This window comes from Ambystoma mexicanum, chromosome 5p (genome assembly GCF_040938575.1).
Source record: "Ambystoma mexicanum isolate Mex_15411 chromosome 5p, UKY_AmexF1_1, whole genome shotgun sequence".
Classification (NCBI taxonomy): domain Eukaryota; kingdom Metazoa; phylum Chordata; class Amphibia; order Caudata; family Ambystomatidae; genus Ambystoma; species Ambystoma mexicanum.
In genome coordinates this window covers 1202030600-1202049888 of record NC_090930.1, presented here as the reverse complement: position 1 = coordinate 1202049888, position 19289 = coordinate 1202030600, and the positions used below count along the sequence as shown (strand labels likewise).

The 19289-nt window shown below is 49.6% G+C and overlaps 1 protein-coding gene across 8 annotated transcripts in view; it reads right to left on the bottom strand.

The window, feature by feature from the left end:
- Nucleotides 1-19289, bottom strand: part of RELCH (RAB11 binding and LisH domain, coiled-coil and HEAT repeat containing) — a 1825259-nt gene that overhangs the window by 140819 nt on the left and 1665151 nt on the right. For all 8 annotated transcript variants that reach the window (XM_069613666.1, XM_069613665.1, XM_069613669.1 and 5 more), the window contains one exon: nt 5614-5730. In XM_069613666.1, the coding sequence (XP_069469767.1) occupies nt 5614-5730 (117 nt within the window). The remainder of the gene's footprint in view (nt 1-5613; nt 5731-19289) is intronic.

The window sequence follows — 19289 nt, the reverse complement described above, 5'->3', positions numbered from 1 at the left end:
ACACCATCGAATACTGGATGAAAGAAAACTGGATGTGCCTAAACGGCTCTAAGACCGAACTCATGATCTTCGGATCCACACAAGCCAGGAAGAAATTGAGCCCTGCCTTTAATTCATTTACCATCAAAAACATCCAGATCCCAATATCTGTAAAAGTAAAGACCCTAGGTGTGTATCTTCAAGCCTCTCTTGGCGCTGAAGCACACACAAACTACCTTAATAAAAACTGTCAATATCACCAAATCCTCCTTAGAAAAATCAGGCCACTGTTAGACCAAAAGAATAGTACCATCATTGCTAGGGCCACTATACTATCTAGATTGGACTACGGAAACTCCCTACTCTTGGGAGCCAACAGCAAGTGCCTGAAAAGATGTCAAATCATCCAAAACAACGCTATCAGAACGATCACTGGAAAATCATGGAGAGAACACATCTCCGGAGAAAGGAAAGCCCTCCACTGGTTGGCTATGGAGGAGAGAATCTCCTTCAAGTCTCTCACCATAGTACATCGCTGTCTCTATGGCACAGCCCCGGCCTACCTCAAGAAACAGTTTAAATGGTACGAACCATCCAGGAGCCTTAGATCATCTAATATAGGCAAACTTCAAACCATTATTACTAAAAAACAACATGGCCTTGGCAAGGCCTTCCCGACAATAGTCATCGGGAAATGGAATGACCTACCCACCTCACTAAAACTTGAGCCTAACTATCTCATCTTCAGGAAAAAACTGAAAACCTTTCTTTTTAAGTAAACCCTAGAAACACATTGTATCTTACTGAGTTAATTTAGGTCTCTCCCGACTAGTCCCGTCTTCATCCTTTTGTTGTCCTGTCTATATGTCAGCGCTCCGATGCCCGCGGGCTTTAGCGCTATATAAACAAATAAATAAATAAATAAAAAATAGTGTGCGTGAAACGAGACAAGGCACAAACGGAGTTGGCAGCCTGAAGCGCCATACCCCCAGAAGAAAATCCCTTCTTCGCCCAGCCGTAAAAATGTTTGCCGTCCCTATCAGGTGGGATGGTAGGGTACAACGCCTGCTTTGCCGGGGCTGTAGCAACCTGCACCACCAAACTCTCCAGAGTAGGGTGCGTGGTCAAGTAGCAGGGGTCGCCACTGGCTGGGCGATATTTCCTCGGCAAGGACTTGCTCACTGTCGGGAGACTCTCCGGAGCAGTCCAAGTGGCAGCCACCCTCCTCTGCAAGGCCATATGGAATGGCAGCACCGGCTCAGTTGGAGGACCTTGGTCCAGGATATCAGTCAGGTTATCCTGCTGAAAATCCCCAGGAGGGGGGCAGACCACCCCAGCTAATCCGTGACCATCGACATGAGGCGCCGGTATGAGGATTCGGCATGCGTGCCAGGCTCCGGCCGACCAAACTCCAACTCCGGAGAGGTGTCTAGACCACTGGCGTCGTGCAGCGACTGACGGAGGTCCTCAAGTTGACTATGACCAGAAACAATGTCATCAGGAACCTCTGCATGAACCTCACCTTCCTTAGACCCCTCATCCACCTCAGAAATATAATCCATAGGCTGGAAGGAGGGTACAGAAAAAGGCACAAAGACATGTTTAGCCTTGGCCAGTGCCTTTGTGGGGGGTGCCACGGGGTACCTCTGACAAGGCCGCCTCGAAAGGCGTCGACGGAATCGGCGTCGAGCGCGGCGCCGACAGCTTCGACGGCGTCGACACAGGCCTCGAGGGCGGAGCCCCGAGCGTGTCTCTCGACAGCCTGGGCGCCGACGACTTCCTCAAAGGCGGGGCCTCGAGAGAGTCCGTCAACGACCTCAATGCCGCCGATGTCTTCCTCAAAGACTTCACAGGTTCTCGCAGTCTCGAGGGCGTCGAGGATCGGAACCTGGAACGGGTATGTCTAGAGCGACCATCCTTGTCCGACCGGGACCTCGAAGGCGCCCGGTGGTCGCGACGACTGCTCGAGCCCCAAGGCGTATGAGCGGTGTCTCTAGCACAGCCACGACCGGCGTCCTCAGACGGCGCGGACGGACTGGAGCCCTGCGATAGAAAAATTGCCAACATCTCCTTTCGGAAGGAATCCCATTCCTCAGGAGTGGAATGCTTGTTGGGACAAGCAACCCACCGACGGGCGGAGTCCTCGGAAGAGGACGGGGAAGGCAACCTGTGACGGCGCTTCCTGGAGTGCCTCGAAGAGGCAGAGGAATGGCGGGACCGACTCCCAGACCGAGAACCCCCAGACTCACGACGACGATGCAGAGAGTCACCCCTCGAATCGTCCATCGAAAGACCAGTGGAACTCGACTTCCGGGGCTTAGCCACCTTACTGACCAACAGCTTCTTCTTACGCTCCCGCAAGGCATTCGATGTGAGCGATTGGCAGTCGACACAGTCATTCGTATCATGGTCCTCCCCGAGGCACCAGAGGCAAGCGTTGTGCGTATCCGTCAGCGACATCTTGGACCCGCACACCTGACACTTCTTAAACCCAGACCGCGGGGTGGAAGAAGCCGAAGACGACATACGATAGCAGTGAAGAAACAGGTTCGAAAAACCGAAAGAACAGGATTCAGTAGAATCGAGGCTACGGGCGTTGTGTGTCCTACTTATAACATCCGGTGACGTCGGCTCGACGGAGGCCCTCGAGGACAGCGTATCGACGCAGAAAGATTTTCCGAAGCAGCACAGCTGTGGTGATTACTGTCATAGATATGGAATACGTCAGAGGACCCAATCCCCTCAAAGGTGGATTTCGCAATCCAAGGCTGAGGAAGGTGAACCAGGACAAGAGGGGTAATGGTAGGAGGAGGAAGGGGGACCAGGAGGAGGATGAAGAGAGAACAGATAGGAGGATGACGAGAGGCCAGAGAGGAGGAGGAGAAAGAGAGGCCAGAGAGGAGGAGGAGAAAGAGAGGCCAGAGAGGAGGAGGAGAGAGAAACACCAAAGAGGAAGAGGAGAAAGAGAGGCCAAAGAGGAGGAGGAGAAGAAAGAGAGACCAGAGAGGAGGAGAACGAGAATGAGAGGCCAGAGGGGTGGAGGAGAAAGAGAGGCCAGAGAAGAGGAAGAGCAAGAAAGTCCAGAGAGGAGGAGGAGAAAGAGAGGCCTGGGAGGAAGAGGGGCCAGGAGGAAGAGAGGAGGGCCAGGAGGAAGAGGGGGAGGAGGGCTTGGAGGAGGAGGGGGAGGAGGGCCAAGAGGAAGAGGGGGAGGAAGGGGGGCCAGGAGGAAGAGGGGCCAGGAGGAGGAGGAACAGGGGCCAGGAGGAAGGGGGTCAGGAGGAGGAAGGGCCAGGAGGAGGAGGAGGAGGAGGAGGAGGAGGAGGAGGAGGAGGACAAGGGGCCAGGAGGGGGAGGAGGAGGAGGAGGACAAGGGGCCAGGAGGAGGAGGACAAGGGGCCAGGAGGAGGAGGACAAGGGGCCAGGAGGAGGAGGACAAGGGGCCAGGAGGAGGACGGCAAGGGGCCAGGAGGAGGACGGCAAGGGGCCAGGAGGAGGACGGCAAGGGGCCAGGACGACGACGACAAGGGGCCAGGACGACGACGACAAGGGGCCAGGAGGAGGACGACAAGGGGCCAGGAGGAGGACGACAAGGGGCCAGGAGGAGGACGACAAGGGGCCAGGAGGACGACGACAAGGGGCCAGGAGGACGACGACAAGGGGCCAGGAGGAGGAGGACAAGGGGCCAGGAGGAGGAGGACAAGGGGCCAGGAGGAGGAGGACAAGGGGCCAGGAGGAGGAGGACAAGGGGCCAGGAGGAGGAGGACGAGGGGCCAGCAGGAGGAGGACGAGGGGCCAGCAGGAGGAGGACGAGGGGCCAGCAGGAGGAGGACGAGGGGCCAGCAGGAGGAGGACGAGGGGCCAGCAGGAGGACGAGGGGCCAGCAGGAGGAGGAGGAGGGGCCAGCAGGAGGAGGACAAGGGGCCAGCAGGAGGACGAGGGGCCAGCAGGAGGAGGACGAGGGGCCAGCAGGAGGACGACAAGGAGCCAGCAGGAGGACAACAAGGGGCCAGCAGGAGGAGGACGAGGGGCCAGCAGGAGGAGGACGAGGGGCCAGCAGGAGGAGGACGAGGGGCCAGCAGGAGGAGGACGAGGGGCCAGCAGGAGGAGGACGAGGGGCCAGCAGGAGGAGGACGAGGGGCCAGCAGGAGGAGGATGAGGGGGCAGGAGGAGGTCGACGAGGGGGCAGGAGGAGGACGACGAGGGGGCAGGAGGAGGAGGACGAGGGGCCAGCAGGAGGAGGACGAGGGGCCAGCAGGAGGAGGACGAGGGGCCAGCAGGAGGAGGACGAGGGGCCAGGAGGAGGAGGACGAGGGCCCAGGAGGATGAGGACGAGGGGCCAGGAGGAGGAGGACGAAGGGTCAGTAGGAGGAGGACGAAGGGTCAGTAGGAGGAGGACGAAGGGTCAGGAGAAGGAGGGGCCGGGAGGAGGAGGAAGAAGAAGGGGGACAGGAGGAGGATTAAAAGGGACAAGGCTGTGGAAGAGGGAGCAGGACAGGAATAAGGACAAGGGAGAGGGACAAGTAAGGGATCTATGAAGAGTAACCACACTAGTATGAGTAACGAAAAAGAGGGATGTAGACTAGGATGATGAAGACGGATTAGGATGAGGAAAATGGACTGGGATGAAAGAAGTGGGATGATGAGGAGTGACTAGGACAAGAAAGAAAAGGGACTAGGTAGGAGAGGGACAAAGAAGTGGTTAGGAGACCAGGACTGTGACTCAGACTCCATGAATTACAAGGCTTTGTAGTTTTAATTTCCTTATTGGTGTCTACACCGAGACATTTTGGCAGAAGAAATCATGATGAGAGGCCCAACAACAAATATTGTGCGATGCAGTCAAGGCATGCCCATAGCATTGCAAGTTGCCATGTAAACTTGAAATTTTCCTTTTCAGCAACCTTCCCATTCCCTCTCCTCCCTGAAGCATTGTTTTCGTTACATGGTGGCACTTAAGCACCACCATATGTGCCAAAACAAAATAGACACATGTTCTTGCTTGGAGCTAAAAGGCATACCTCATCTCTCTGTGCTGTTATTGTAGGATATTCGGCCTCATTACGACTCAGGCGGTAAGGGGTTTACGGCGGCGTAAACAGCGCCGACCCTTACCGCCTGAGCACGAGGTCCCTTAGCGCCATGGAGGTTTTAACACCTGCTTTTAGCAGGTGTTAAAATCCATGGCGCTAAGGGACCATGGAGTTAATTACGCCACCGTAATTTACGGTGGCGTAATTAACGCCTTCCCCACTCCCATTATGCCCTATGGGGCAAAATGGGAATGGGGAAGGGAAAATGGGAAAATTGGGATTTACCGCCCCGCCAAGGTTGGAATGGGGCGGTAAATCCGCCAACCACCATGGCGTAAACATAGTTTACGCCATGGTGGTAAAGTCACGGCCCAGGCGGTAACTTACCGCCTGGGTCGTAATGAGGCCATTTTGTGTTTTACAAATGTGATTTGAGAACAGTCTGAAGGTAAGATGCAATCTTAATCCTCTATTTGTACTGCATTCTGTTCAATGACATTTAAGCTTTAATATAAATGTGTAATGCAATGCTTTTCATTATTTTCACATAAGGATGATTGTGTACAGTAGGTAAACGTTGTGATGAAATAACCCAAAAGGATACAGCAACAGGAAAGCGCACTGTATGCTTCGAAGAGGTGAGTGGCAATGTCCAGCCTCTTGGAATCCACAGACTGCTGATTGTTGACCAACGCTAACTTGTGTAAATTTGGAAGCACAACTAAAAAACAAAAAAAACACTTGCATTTTTCATCATTCCTAGTTGTCCCTGTATTCAAATACCTTAGAGAGGAACAGCTGATGTATTTTGTTTTAAAAAAAAACTATGTACTTGTGGGCCTAAACAGGGCTGTTGAGTTTTTCTCCAGTCACAGTGATGTCTTAAGAACTCAAAGGTGCATGGGTGTATGTTGGGTAGTAGGTTATATATGAAAACAATTATTTATTAAGGTCAACAAGTAAAAACCTCAATCTAAAACACAGAATACGTCCATTTAATTGCCAATATTTTCATTTTAGCATTAGAGACGGAAGAGGTGACTACAGCTGGATAAGTCCCCAACCAGATTTACAGAACTCTGCCAAAGATGACAGCCTTACGCTGGGGCGGGTGACTATCCCATGTGATAAAGACCACTCCCAAGGTCTACAACAAATATTATCATCAAGTCATAAATTCTGAATGGAGGAGAGCAGACTCCTTACTTACAATCTTCTTGTGCTGCTGCACAATCAGCGTCAGTGTAGCCACAGAAGGAAAGCAAAACAGGCTAGGAGGGTTATTTGCAGGCACATAGTACCTCGGAGGGGAAATTACCTATTGGCTCTTATTTCCATGAACAGCTGTGCTTTGCCATTACTTGCCTCCTTGGCTTTGACATTTATTGGAGGTAAAGGGAGGAGGGAGCAGTGATGGGTGTGGCATCAGAAAAGAGGCTCAGTGTCCCAAAGGGTGAAACTGCAAAAGTGCTGTGTGATATTCCAGCACTCTAAGTCCTGCTTGGTCTTTCTTCTTTCAAGACAACGGCACTGCACTGTTACATTCTTGAGTGTTCCCACCACTTCCAGCATTGACAGTTCTCACTGCCGAGTGGGAGAACTGATCAGTAAGACGAAGACATTACTTACCGTAATGTTCTTTTGTTAACTGATTCTTCTCCCGTAGATTCGTCATCAGAAATCCTCATCCAGCTCTGCTGCTCAGAAAAACTTTGACAGAGGTTGTAGTGGACCTCAACTCGGCTGTCGATCCATCTTGCTCGGTGCTCGATCGTTGGCTCCGGACGTGACGTTGGGCATCGTATATATACCGTGCCACAACGCCCCGTACCTCAGTTCTCTGCCTTTTCCCCCTGTGCAAGAGAATGTGGCCAAATAGCCAACCGAGGGTTAACAACAAGCATACCAAAGGGATACACAGACTTGGTGGAAAAAAACCTCCACCTCAGTAACATTCAAAAATGTTTTTTTGGTTGAAAAATAGAGATTGAGAAAGACATGCAGTTTGCTAAACAGAAAATAGTCAGTCTAGGACTATTAACAGGCGTCTACTCACCAAGACAAGCACGTACCAACTGCTAGCGCTTTCCGAGCAGAGATGGGTGGAGGGGTGATGAAGAATCTGCGGGAGAAGAACCCATAGAAAGAACATTACGGTGAGTAATTTCTCCTTCAATGGATTGCCTTTCTCCTGCAGATTCCTCATCAGCTAAACTCCCAAAGTAGTGGCAGCAAGTTCAGAGTAAAATGCTTTGTAGCACAGCCTTGCCAAAGCATGCACCAGCCCTACAGGGGACGCCCAGGCTGTAGTGCCTCATAAAAGTATGGAGTGAGGACTTGGTTGCCACTTGACAAATGTCCCTAACTGGGACACCCCTTTACAAGGCTGTAGATGCGGAGACCCCTCTGGTTGAGTGTGCTCTGATGCCAGGAGGCAGTTCCCTGCCTGTGGATTGGTAGAATTCTGCAATGCCCCAGATGATCCATAAGGAAAGCATCTGCTTAGTCAAAGCTAGCCCTCTTCTGGCTTAAGAGTAGGCCACAAATAATGTATCAGTCTGCCGATATTTTGCTATCCTTGTGATGTAAAAACTCAAGGCCCTCTTGGGGTCTAATCGATGGAAGCGCTTCTCTTCCTTAGAAGGGTGTGGAGGTGGGCAAAAGAATGGTAGGTGGATGGACTGTGAAAGGTGAAACTCTGATATCACCTTCGGAAGGAACCCCAGCCTTACCTTAAGCGCGACCTTCTCGCGAAAGAACCCAAAAATGGGAGTTTACAGCAAAGAGCCTGCAATTCGCTGACCCGTCTGGCGGAAGTAATCGCCATCAAGAAAGCTGTCTTCAGTGAAAGTAGCCACAAAGAACAAGAGTGCAATGGCTTAAAGGGAGCTCAGTTAAATCAGAACCAGATTTAAATCCCAATCTGAGAGAACAAATGGAGTTGGTGGAAAGGTATTCACAAGGCCCTTCAGGAAATGGGTCATAACCGGGATTGTGAAAAAGGAACCTTGATCTGGGGATTTTTTGAACATACACAAGGCTGCCAAATATCATTTGACTGTGGTGATCTGAAGGCCTGCTGAGGCCAGTGACAGACGGAACTCCATCACTGTAGTGGTGGGGCTAGAGATAGGGTAAATTTCGAGTTCCCTGCACCACACCTCAAATCTTCTCCACCTGCATGCGTACAAGAATCTTTTAGATGGTCTGCGTGCAGCAGCAAGACATCAAGTACCTCCTCAGAGAGGCCCTAGTCATCATATCTCATCCTCTCAAGAGCCACGCATGTAGCTTGAAGGACTCTGGGTTCGGGTGAAACACCCGACCTTCCGACTGGGTTAGGGGATCCAGCGACGAGGCAACCGGAGAGGTGGGCAGATGGTCAGATCCAGAAGGTCTGAGTACCAGGTCCCCCTTCGCCCAGTACGGGGCGATTAAGATCATGGTTGCTCGAAACCTCCTCAACCTCCTGAGAACACAAGGAAGGACAGATCGGAGGGAAGGCGTAGTGGAGAGGGTATGTCCAATCCACCAGAAACGCACCCTCTTGAGTTCGCTGGGAATTCCCTTGAGCAAAAATGCTTGCACTTCCTGCTGTACTCCATGGAAAACAGGATGGCCCTTGGGGTACCCCAGAGAGAGCAGACCTCCTCCAATACTCCCTGGCACACTTCCTACTGGTGTGGGACCGTGCTGTGCTTGTTCAGAGCATCCGCCCATCCATTCTCTGTTCCCGCCAGATGAACTGCTGAGACTGAAATCTGGTTCTCCAACAGCCAGAACCACAGCTGCATTGCGTCTCTGCAAAGGGGGAGGGAGCGTTTGCCACCTTGCTTGTTCAGTGCATGGCCATTGTATTGTCAGTCAGAATCAGGACATGCTTCTCCTTCAGAGACAGAGCGAACGCTTTCAGGGCAAGCCTGATTGCTCTCAACTCCAGTCTGTTGATGTGCCACCTGGCTTCCGTTGCTGACCAAAGGCTGCTCACCTGCAAGTCCTCGCAGTGAGTGCCCCAACCCGTCAGACGCATCGGTGTCCACTCAGGCCTGGGGTTACGGAGGCCAGAAGGGTTCCCCCACCAGTAAATTGCTGCTGTTGGCCCACCAACAAAGGACGTTGACCACTGTCATGGACACCGCAAGGAGGTCCTTAAAGGTTCAAAGGTACTGGGACCACTGGCCTCTTATGAGCCATTGCATGTATCTCATTCGTGGCCTGGCCTCTGGCACTAGAAAAATACAGGAGGCCATGAGACCCAAGAGGCAGAGGAAAGAAGCCACTGGTAAGGTAATGTGGTTCTGGAACAAGCTCACCATCTGCGCAATGCTGATGAGTCTCTCCTTGGGTGGGAAAGCCTTACCTACCCAAGTGTCTAGGACTGTCCCAATGAATTGGAGCCTTTGTGCTGGTGTCATGTGGGACTTATGCAAGTTCAGGGAGAAGCCCCAGCCTGTGGAGCCATGAGCAGGTGTCCACTAGGTGGAACAAAACCTGCTCGCCGACTTCCCTCAGATCAGCCAGTCGTCCAAGAGCAGGTACACATGGACACCGGATCTCCTGAGGTGAGCTGCGACTACTGCCATGGGCTTGGTAAAGACCCTTGGAGCGGAGGTCAACCCAAAGGAAAGCACCTTGATGATGGTGTTTGTCCCCTATGAGGAACCTCAGGAACTTCCTGTGAAATAATCATCCTGCAGAACTATTGACACTACCCAGTGCCGCAAATCGAGAGTGTGGAGAATTTCTCTAAATGTCACCATCTTGAACTTGTCTTTCCGCAGGAACTTGTTCAAGGCACTAAGGTCCAAAATGAGATTTGGGCCTCCTCTGTTCTTGGGCACCAGGAAATACCAGGAATACCAGCCCCACCCTACGCTCGGGAGGTACGTCTTCCACAGCCCCATTCAACAACAGGGCTTGCAGTTCTTCCCGTAGCTTCTGTTCCGTTTGTCATGGAGGTGGTGGGGGTCTGTTCAGAGGTTTCCTTAAGAAGGGCAGACAATAACCCCACTGCACAAGCTCCAGGGCCCAGGCGTCAGAGGTAATCTCCCACCATTGGGGCCAATGCTCTGACAGCTGTCCACAAACTGGTGAGTTGTGGGAGGGGAAAATCAAAGCGGCTTAGAGGGTTGAGCTGCCCCCAGCGCTGCTGCTGCCTGCTCGCCTCTGGAAGCCCCTCTGCCCCTTCTGGAGCGTGAGAAACGCTTCTGTCCCTACCTGAACTGCGCCTTCCCGCCGTAAGACGTGTAGCACCTGTAATCCCTCCCCCTAGATGCAAATCAGAAAGCAAGCTAACAGCCCAAACACTTTTTGCACACTTTTAATTTATTATGCATTACCTTTTGTAACACTGTCTGCGTGGATCTGTCACCTAAACTGTAACTTCTGGCGTCTCTTCCATCATGTTCACTTGTACTTATTTTGCACCTCGACTAACTGTAACCACCAGTCGACCTGCATGTCTGTATCTTAATCCTTTTGTATGTCTGTAACATTCCTTTAAGTTCTAGCGCCCAGTTACCCCAGGGTTCGGTGTGAATTATAAATAAATAAAACAAACAAACAAGCTTGACCAGTTGTGCAGCTAGGACCAGCTATTTTGCAGCAATCTTTGACTCCTTGAACTTTTCCAGGGAGTCGTCAGCCTTTGGACTGAAAAGGAATTCTCCCTCAAAAGGGAATGTCCAGCAACCTATTCTAGACATTTGGTGAAAAACCTGAGGAGCGCAGGTAGGCCTGCCTCCCAAGTACAACAGCCGAGCCCATTGACCGACCAACGCAGCCCGCCACGTCCAGGCCCATTTGAAGCAACCACTTGGCCACCTTCTTCCTATCATCTACCAGCTGTATAAAACCATATTGCAGCTCCCCTTCAGGGATGTATTGGGCTGCGTGTTCCACCACCTTCCAGTGGCCAAGAGTACATGGCAAATCCATAGGACATATTACTTGCCTTCAAGGCCATGCTGCCAGATGTGAAGATCTTTTTCGTGATTGCATCTAGCCTCTTACTTTCCCTGTCAGGAGGCAGGTTCGAGGTGGAGGAAGCTGCCCTGGAGGAAACCGTGGAAGCATGCACAACTAGACCTTCTGGGGAAGGGTGAGCGGAAAAAAAGGATGGATCCCCTCTTGCCGGCCTGTATTTACTGGTCGCATGGAGCTGACTGGAGGAATAGAGCAGGGTGTTGCCACAAGGAGGCAACTGGGTTGGCTGAAGCTGGATTCAGTGGCATGTGCCTTTCGGTAGCTGAACCCTCGTCCACATTGTCAGTTAATTCATAACTCTGGACTGAAACTGTTGAAGCATTCAGCCCCAGAGTGTCAACCAGCCTGTCCACTAATTACCTAAATTTGGCATGGGTGCAAGGCTGATCCTGTTGCAATTCTACATCTGGGGATGTATCCAGCCCACCAAAATCATGCAGTCCATGTGCCAAAGCCTGGTTCTCAAAACAGTCAACGCCACCAGCCCCTGAATATATGGGGTCGACATCTTCCTTATCATCCTCACGGTCGGCACCGAATATATGTTGCATCGAGCCGAAGAAATTGGTCAGTTAGCGTGGGACAAAGGATCGATCGCAGATGGTCTGAGTCGAGGGTTTATCCTTCGACGTTGAACAGGTGGCTTCCGGTGTCGAGGGAGGCTTGGGCACCGAAGAGGCAGCAGGAACGCCAGAACCCTGAGGCTCACAGGAAGGACCCGGCTTCAAGGGCTTAACCACCTTTTTCAGCGTCAAGTCCGAAGGCTCTCACAATGCCGATGGTGTTGGTACCAGTGCTTGCAAAGGGGCGGGATCAAAGAGCGCTACTGAAGCCACTGTGGCCTGCTGTTTTGAGACACACCCGCTTCTACAGCCGCCTTTTCAAAAATGGGCAGCATTTGGAATTTGAACTCTTTCACTCTTGACGATTAGTCGGCCCCGCCAACGACTTATCTCGCGCTGACGAAGAGTCAGAATCGCATCAGTGATGCCTCTTCTTATGAGAAGATGAGGAAGAGTGGCTCCAAGAGTGAGAGCGCTTCTTCGTCTTGCGCTGATGTCATTTCTCTTTCTCGGTGTAGGCCCCTCTGTTTCGGCCTCTGAGGCCCGAACGGTCGATCGCACAGGTGTTTAAGAAGGCTGCCCGCTCTCGAAGGGATTTAGGACTAATTTATCCACACAATGGGCACCCCTCAGTGTCGTGACCCGTGCTTAGGCACTACACACAGATGACATGTGGGTCGGTCACCGACATCTTGGAATCCCAGTCAGTGCAGCATTTAAATCCTGAAATCCAAGGCACAGACATCTCGCGCACAAGAAAAAATACAAAATCTGATGAGAATTTCATCAAAAAAAGTTGAGGACTTGATTCGTAACACTACATTTCTGAAGAGCAGCGCGTCGAGCATGCAGAAAAAAGGAACTGAGGTACGGGGCGTAGTGGCGCAGTATATATATACAACTCCCAACGTCACGTCCGGAGCTTACGATCGAGCACTGAGCAAGATGGATCGGCGGCCGAGTCTAGGTCCACTATGCCCCCTGTCGAAACTCTTCTGAGCAGCAGAGCTGGATGAGGATATCTGATGAATCTGCGGGAGAAAGGCAATCCATTGAATGAAGAACTATACTGCATGCTGTGTCTGAATATAATGAATGAAGTCAATACAGGCATTTATTTAGCCCAATTTGTGCAGTCTGATTGGCAATGGTAACATTTACACCGCAGCCAATGCACAGATTTTAAATGTTGCCTCCCTTAATGAAGCAACAATCTCTGTTCCCCCTCCACAATTGTCCTGCTTCACTCATACCATATGTTCACCCACCAGCTCTCTCATATTCTTGTTTTGCACTTTGTTAGCACTGATTATTCCTAAACTGTTAATCTCCTACAAAAAACATGCAGCACATATATTTCCTCTTACCACACCCATACATCCATAGTGCTCTTCAGCCGGAGACTCAATTTACTTCACTTGTATCAATTTTGTAAATATTGACTAGCATTCGTAGTAAAAATGGATCCATTGCATGCAACTGGAACATTATTGCTACTCAGCCACAACCCTTCCTCTGGTAGTGTATGGCCATCTTCCATGACATTTCCTGCAGATATTCACTTTCAAAATGTACCTTACACGTACTCAGGGATGGATAGTTGAAGTGACGTTAGAGTGCCAGTTTAAAGTAACAACCCCAGAAATTCAGCAGCTGCTGGAAGCTAAGCAACCTTAACTCTGAGCTGCCCTGTTGTATAGCCCATATTACATATGAAATCCCTTATGTCATCATCAATTACATCATTGGAAACTAGAGCACTCTGTTGACATCACACACATCATCACTTACAGCATCACGTATTGCACCACTTTAAGCATCACTTATGTCTTCGCTTGTGATATCATTAATGACATCATTGGTAGCACAAATTACAACAGAAAGTGTGAAAGATGACATTTTAAATAAAATACGATTAGACAGTTAGTAGATTAAGTAAAGGGGATGGAGTGCTTCTACTTCCTCATCCTTTAAATAAAATCCACTTTTTAGCCATTAGATACGAACAGTCCTGAGTCAATTATTATTAGATAAGTATATCTGATTTTTTTAAAAAAATCAAGTGCAAACTATTTAAAAAGTTTAACTTTGGCCTTCTGGATATGTCAAAAAATAGTCTCCATGGAATTACTCAGATGTTTAAAAATCGACAACAGTCGCTTTCAAAACAATTGTGATCAAAAATTAAAAGATGAGAGTAGGCTGCATGCGAGGAACTGTGACAAAGCTTTGTGTGAGGCGTACATAATGCAATGGAATACTATTGAGGTATTGGGACAAGAGTGAGGCGGGGTAATGTGATGGATTACTATTGGGGTACTGTGACAAGGAGGAACGTGGTTGAGCTAATGGAATAATGGGAGGAGAAAGAGAGGCAGCGTAATGGCTGCTGGAATGACGAATAGTGAGGGTAAGGCAATGGATTACTAAAGGGCTAGTGGATCAGGAAGAGTGAGGCTGGGGTCCTGGGGCACTGGGATGATGAACAGTGAGGTTTGGGCAATGGGCTACTGGGACAAGGAAGTGGCAAGCCAGAGTAAAGGGGTACTAGAACGAGGAAGAAGGAGGTGGCGGTAGTGCAATGGATTATTAAAGGGATACTGGGACAAGGAATAGAAGGCAGGGTAATGTAATGGATTACCGAAGGTCAGACTATTGTAACAGCCTCTTTCTAAATCTACTTGCCTCTTATCTCCGCCCTCTGCAACTAATCCAGAACAGGACTGTGAGACTTGTCCTTGGCCTCAAGCCCAGGGATCGTATCTCTCCAGCTCTGAAATCTCTCTATTGGCTTCCAGTGGATGCAAGGATTAAATTCAAAACCCTCTGCATTGCCCACAAGGCTTTCTGGGGCCTGGGTCCAAAATACCTTCAGCTATCCCTCCGCAAATACCTCCCCTCTCAAGCTCTTTGCTCCTCTACCTCTAACTCCCTCAGGGTCAGTCGTGTTTCCAAGAAACAAGCTGGGGGTAGATCTCGGTCTTCGGCTGGGGCCTCCCTCTGGAACAGCCTCTCTACCACTCTAATACTTGAGGAGAACCATCTCCGGTTACAGAATCACCTCAAGACCTTCCTCTTTGCTTCTGCCTTTGCTCCCCCTCTTCCCTGCTGATCTGTTCTCTCTTGGCACCGTGCGCCTGGCCACACTCTGCCCTCTGGGCCCAGGTACCTGCTCACCCTGCCACCCTCCTGCACTGCCTCCGGGCCACCCTTGAACTGGGGTCTGTATCTGTACCCATACAGCCCCCCCTTTTTCTTCCGGCACTTATCAGACCTACCCTGTTCTGCCTTAAACCGAGCACTTGCCAATTGCTGGCTGCACTGCAACTGTTTATTGCCTTTATTATTTATTAATTTATTATTATTTATCTGTTTCTACTTTGCTCACACTTTCCACTTCTCCCCCCTCCATGCACTTGCGCGTTCTCAATGTCACTGGGCCTAGTAAGATTGTTGTTTTGTTCCCCCCTTTTCCCCCTCCCTTGCCTTGTCGCGCTCTGAAACACGTGTGTACGAGCGCAATAGAAATAAAATATCAATATTAATACTGTTGAGGTTTTGGAAAAAGGAAGAGAAGTGGGGTAATGAAATACTGGGACAAGGAAGAGAGAGGTTGGGTAATAAAACGGATTACTACTCAGGTACTGGAACAAAGAAGAGTATGGTTGGGGTAATGAGGTACAGGGATAATGCACCATATTGAGGGGTTACTTGGATAAAGAGCGAGGTGAGGGCGATGGTGTATGGAACAAGGAAGAGTGAGGAAGGGGAAATGAGAAATAGGGGTAATGGGCTACAGGTGCAATGCAACCGATTAATGGTGTACTGAGACAAAGAAGAGTGAGGCAAGGGTAATGGGGTACTAGGACTAGGATTATAGTGCAACTTAACCATAATGCCCCTTAACTAAGTTTTTTCATTGAATATACATTATATATAACATTATTTCTGAGGCTTGTGGAATCTTCTTAGATCACATGCTGTGCAGTACCCCATTAGTGAATGTTGCATTACTCCAGCCTTGATGTCCTGGGTGTTAGTTCTCGCAGTGCACGGTGGTGGCGCGAGTTATGGTTGCTTAGTTTACCATAACTGGCGAATTTCTGAGGTTTTCAGCTTTACCTGTAACAATAACGTCCCTTTAACAAAGTTTTTTCATTGAATTTCATAGGTTTACCAGTGCCATTTTCCTACAACTTACTAATATCATACGTAGCCAATAAGCAATATTTTTGTCCAATTTACAAAGTTTCACCTTAAAACGCTGCCATTTCCCACCTTGTAGCATCATTTTTAACACGTCTATACACTTTTTGCAGCTTTTTTAAATCATTTTGCATCCGTAGACGTCTAGGAACGTCTGACTTCATTGCAGACCTTCTGGACAGTGACCATACAATTGCGCCTGGCAAGGTGACGTGTTCGCGAAGGCATCTGCACTTCGTGATCGGATCCGTGCTTCGAAGACAGTTTGGAACTGCATTTTCTACTGATCTAGGAGCTTTCAACTTCAAAATTTCCCTTGCACACCTCCTACACCTTTTCCTACTCATTATTCATTACCAATCTAGTACACAGTACATATTTGGAAGAATTTTATTAAAACTGCTATTTATCTAAAAAATGGCATCAGTTATTGCCATCCCTCTTCCCCAAGAGCCACCACCACCACCAGCTGGAGGACCTTCACAACAAAAAAGGCGCAGTACTTTCAAAGACAATGAAGAGGACCAAGAAGATGACTTATAGGAAGTGCCTACTTCTAGCACCAAGATCGAATCATGGGTGTGCCAGTTATTTGCTGCTGTTGGGAGTGTACCAAAGGCTAAAGCTACTGTTAGGCAGAAACCTGTGCAGTTCCCTTGGGGAACACTGCAAAAGATTTAAGACTACAGGTATAGCAGTAAACCCACTTGGTAGCAGTCCGCACCACCCAGATTTACCTGGTAGCTGTGGCTGAGCAGTCAGACTTCCCTCAAGAAGAGTTAGACAGTATGCAAAGTATACACAATATGTACCCAGACACAATAGCACAAGCAAACACTGACCAGAGCTTGGTTTCAAAAGTATACAGTTATTTATTTTCAAGAACACATAAGCTGAAAACACTCTAGCAAAGTATAGTAAAAACACTTCAAACACAGTTATAATGAAAGCAGTTTCAACCCTTACTCCTATCTAGGCAACTCTAAGTTAACACCACATAATTAAAACAGAGGTGAGCGCTTAACGTTAGATGACACTCTAGTAGGTTCAAGAAAGGGATAAAAAGAAACAGCTATGGGTTAAACACACCACTCTAAGGTCCAGAACACTTGCAATAGACTCAAAGAAGCACAAAGTCACAGGTGAGCAAAAGTCACTAGGCAGGGCCCACTCTTAGAGTAGCCGGAGCGAAAATGTGCCCAAGATCACACTGTTATTAGGGATTCAAAGTCTTGCAAAGAGTTAGAAAGAGTTTAGAGTGGTTTAGAAAGTTTAGCCAGGGTGTCCCAGGCACTCCCAGGGTCGAAAGCCGGGGGCTAAATCTACCCCGTACAGTCGGTAGCAAGGGAAGCCAGGCGGAACACGGTACCTTAAGCGGAAAGGATCCTCCAGCGGTGGCAGTTGTTCCAGGCAGTGGCAGCAAGGCTCGACGTCGGTCAGGGGAGAAGAAGTTCTCGCTGAAGAGCAGAAGAAGAAGGTCGTTGCACTGCCCGGGAAGAAACCAGCCGCGGAGTCCTCCGGTTAAAGGGTTGTACCGACTTTCGTGGTTGGGGTAAAAGTGGTGGGGTTCCGGTTGCCGGGGTGCTTGGCACTGGCAAGGCGGCCACGAGATACCTCGAGAAGCGAAAAGAAGGCGAAAACTGGTTGTCCCCACCAGTCAAGGGAAGGAGCCACTCCGTTAAGAGTTCTCCTCGGTCGTCGGGAAAAGTGGTGAGACGGTTCAGCAGGGCTCCACCGGGTGGTGTCGTCGAAGCAGGTCGGCTCAGCTCTTCCCTCGTCGGATTCTTTTTCCTGTGGCGACTTCTGAAGTTCCAGTCCCCAAAGCCCTGCTTTTATGCAGCAAACCCCCATTCACCCAGCCTAGCTGTCACTCAAACCTGCTAAGTGGTGAGCCGGCCGGCTCACCACTTGGGCCAATCAGGACGGAGTGCGACTTGAGTTACCAAGGTAACTCAGTCCAGGGTGCCTAAATCCCCCTCCACCCCTCCTAAGTACCCCAGACAGAGTGGCACCACTTTGGAGGGCTTCTGTGGAGAAGCCCGCCAAAAGTGGGACAAAGGGCTCCACTTTGGGTCAGAGTTACAGAGGCGAACGCCAACGCCATTTTAGAATCAAGTTTTGGCAAAAAGTCCCAACCGGAGTTATAATAATAAATATATAAACCGGCGGTATGTTTAAGGCTACCGTAAATAAATAATTAAATGTGTTAGCCTAAAACAATGGGAAATCCCATAGGGAAATATTCGCGGTCGAATATAAAAAGTAGTTTCCACTGCCACCAGCCAAAACTCGATCAGGGGGGACGGAGACGTGCCCCCTCGACTAACAGACCCTGGGGCAATCGAATTGCCCCAGCCAGTACGTCCACAATATGATGGTTTGTACTGGTTCTGTTCAGGATTCAAGACTAGCAAAGTCTTTGGTGACTTTACATGCCCTGGGAGACAGTAGTCAGTCCCAGGGTATGGAGTCTATGTTGGGGAGTCCCTAGGACACCCCTGGGTCACGGCACAGAGGGTGCTGTGTAACCCACATCACAAAAACACATGAGGCCCTATGGAGTAAAAGACCCCATAGCCCATTCAACACAAGGTTTAACCAAGAAAACACACTTCAACATGTCCAAGAGTGAGGGTAAAAGAGTCTCACTCTTGGCAGGAGAAAAAAAGAAACCCCAGAAATCCAGCAAAGCTGCTGGGGGACTCACTAGGTAGGGAAATTCAGCCTAAACAGAGAATTCTCCCTAACACTCGCCCCCCCCAGACTAAGGGACAGGAGGATTTAATCCACTCCTGGATGAACCTCATACCTCTAGTCGATGATATACATCCTAGAGAGTCCATCAGCATTTTGATGGTGACACCCTGACCTGTGCTCAATGGTGAAATCAAACCCTTGCAGGCAGATTGACCATCTCAATAGTTTTGGATTTTCCCCTTTCATTTGCATTAACCATCTCAAGGGTTGGTGGTCAGTCTGAATAACAAAAGTAGAACCATACAAGTATGGCCTAAACTTCTTCAGTGCCCACACAATAGCAAAGCATTCTCTTTCGATAGTTGCCCACCTTGTCTCAGGATCCTTCAGTTTCCTACTGATGAAGCAAATGGGGTGCTCCCTACCCTTCTCATCCAGTTGGCTTAGAACTGCACCTATACCTACATTGGAAGCATCAGTTTGTACAATGAAAGGTTGGTGGTAGTCAGGAGCTCTCAATACTGGAGCTTGGCAAAGAGCTCTCTTCAGTTTTTCAAAGGCCTGATTGCACTCCTCATTCCATTTTACCTTTTTAGGGAATTTGGGAGAGGAGATTACATTCAGTGGAGAAGCTATGGTCCCATAGTTCTCAATGAAATTCCTGTAATATCCAGTGAGGCCTAGAAAAGCTCTCACTTGGGTTTGAGTAGTTGGTGTTGTCCAATTTTGCACAGCTTCAATCTTGCTGGGCAAAGGCCTTATTTCTCCACCTCCTACCTCATGTCCAAGGTAGACCACTTTACTTTGACCAATCTGGCACTTACTAGCT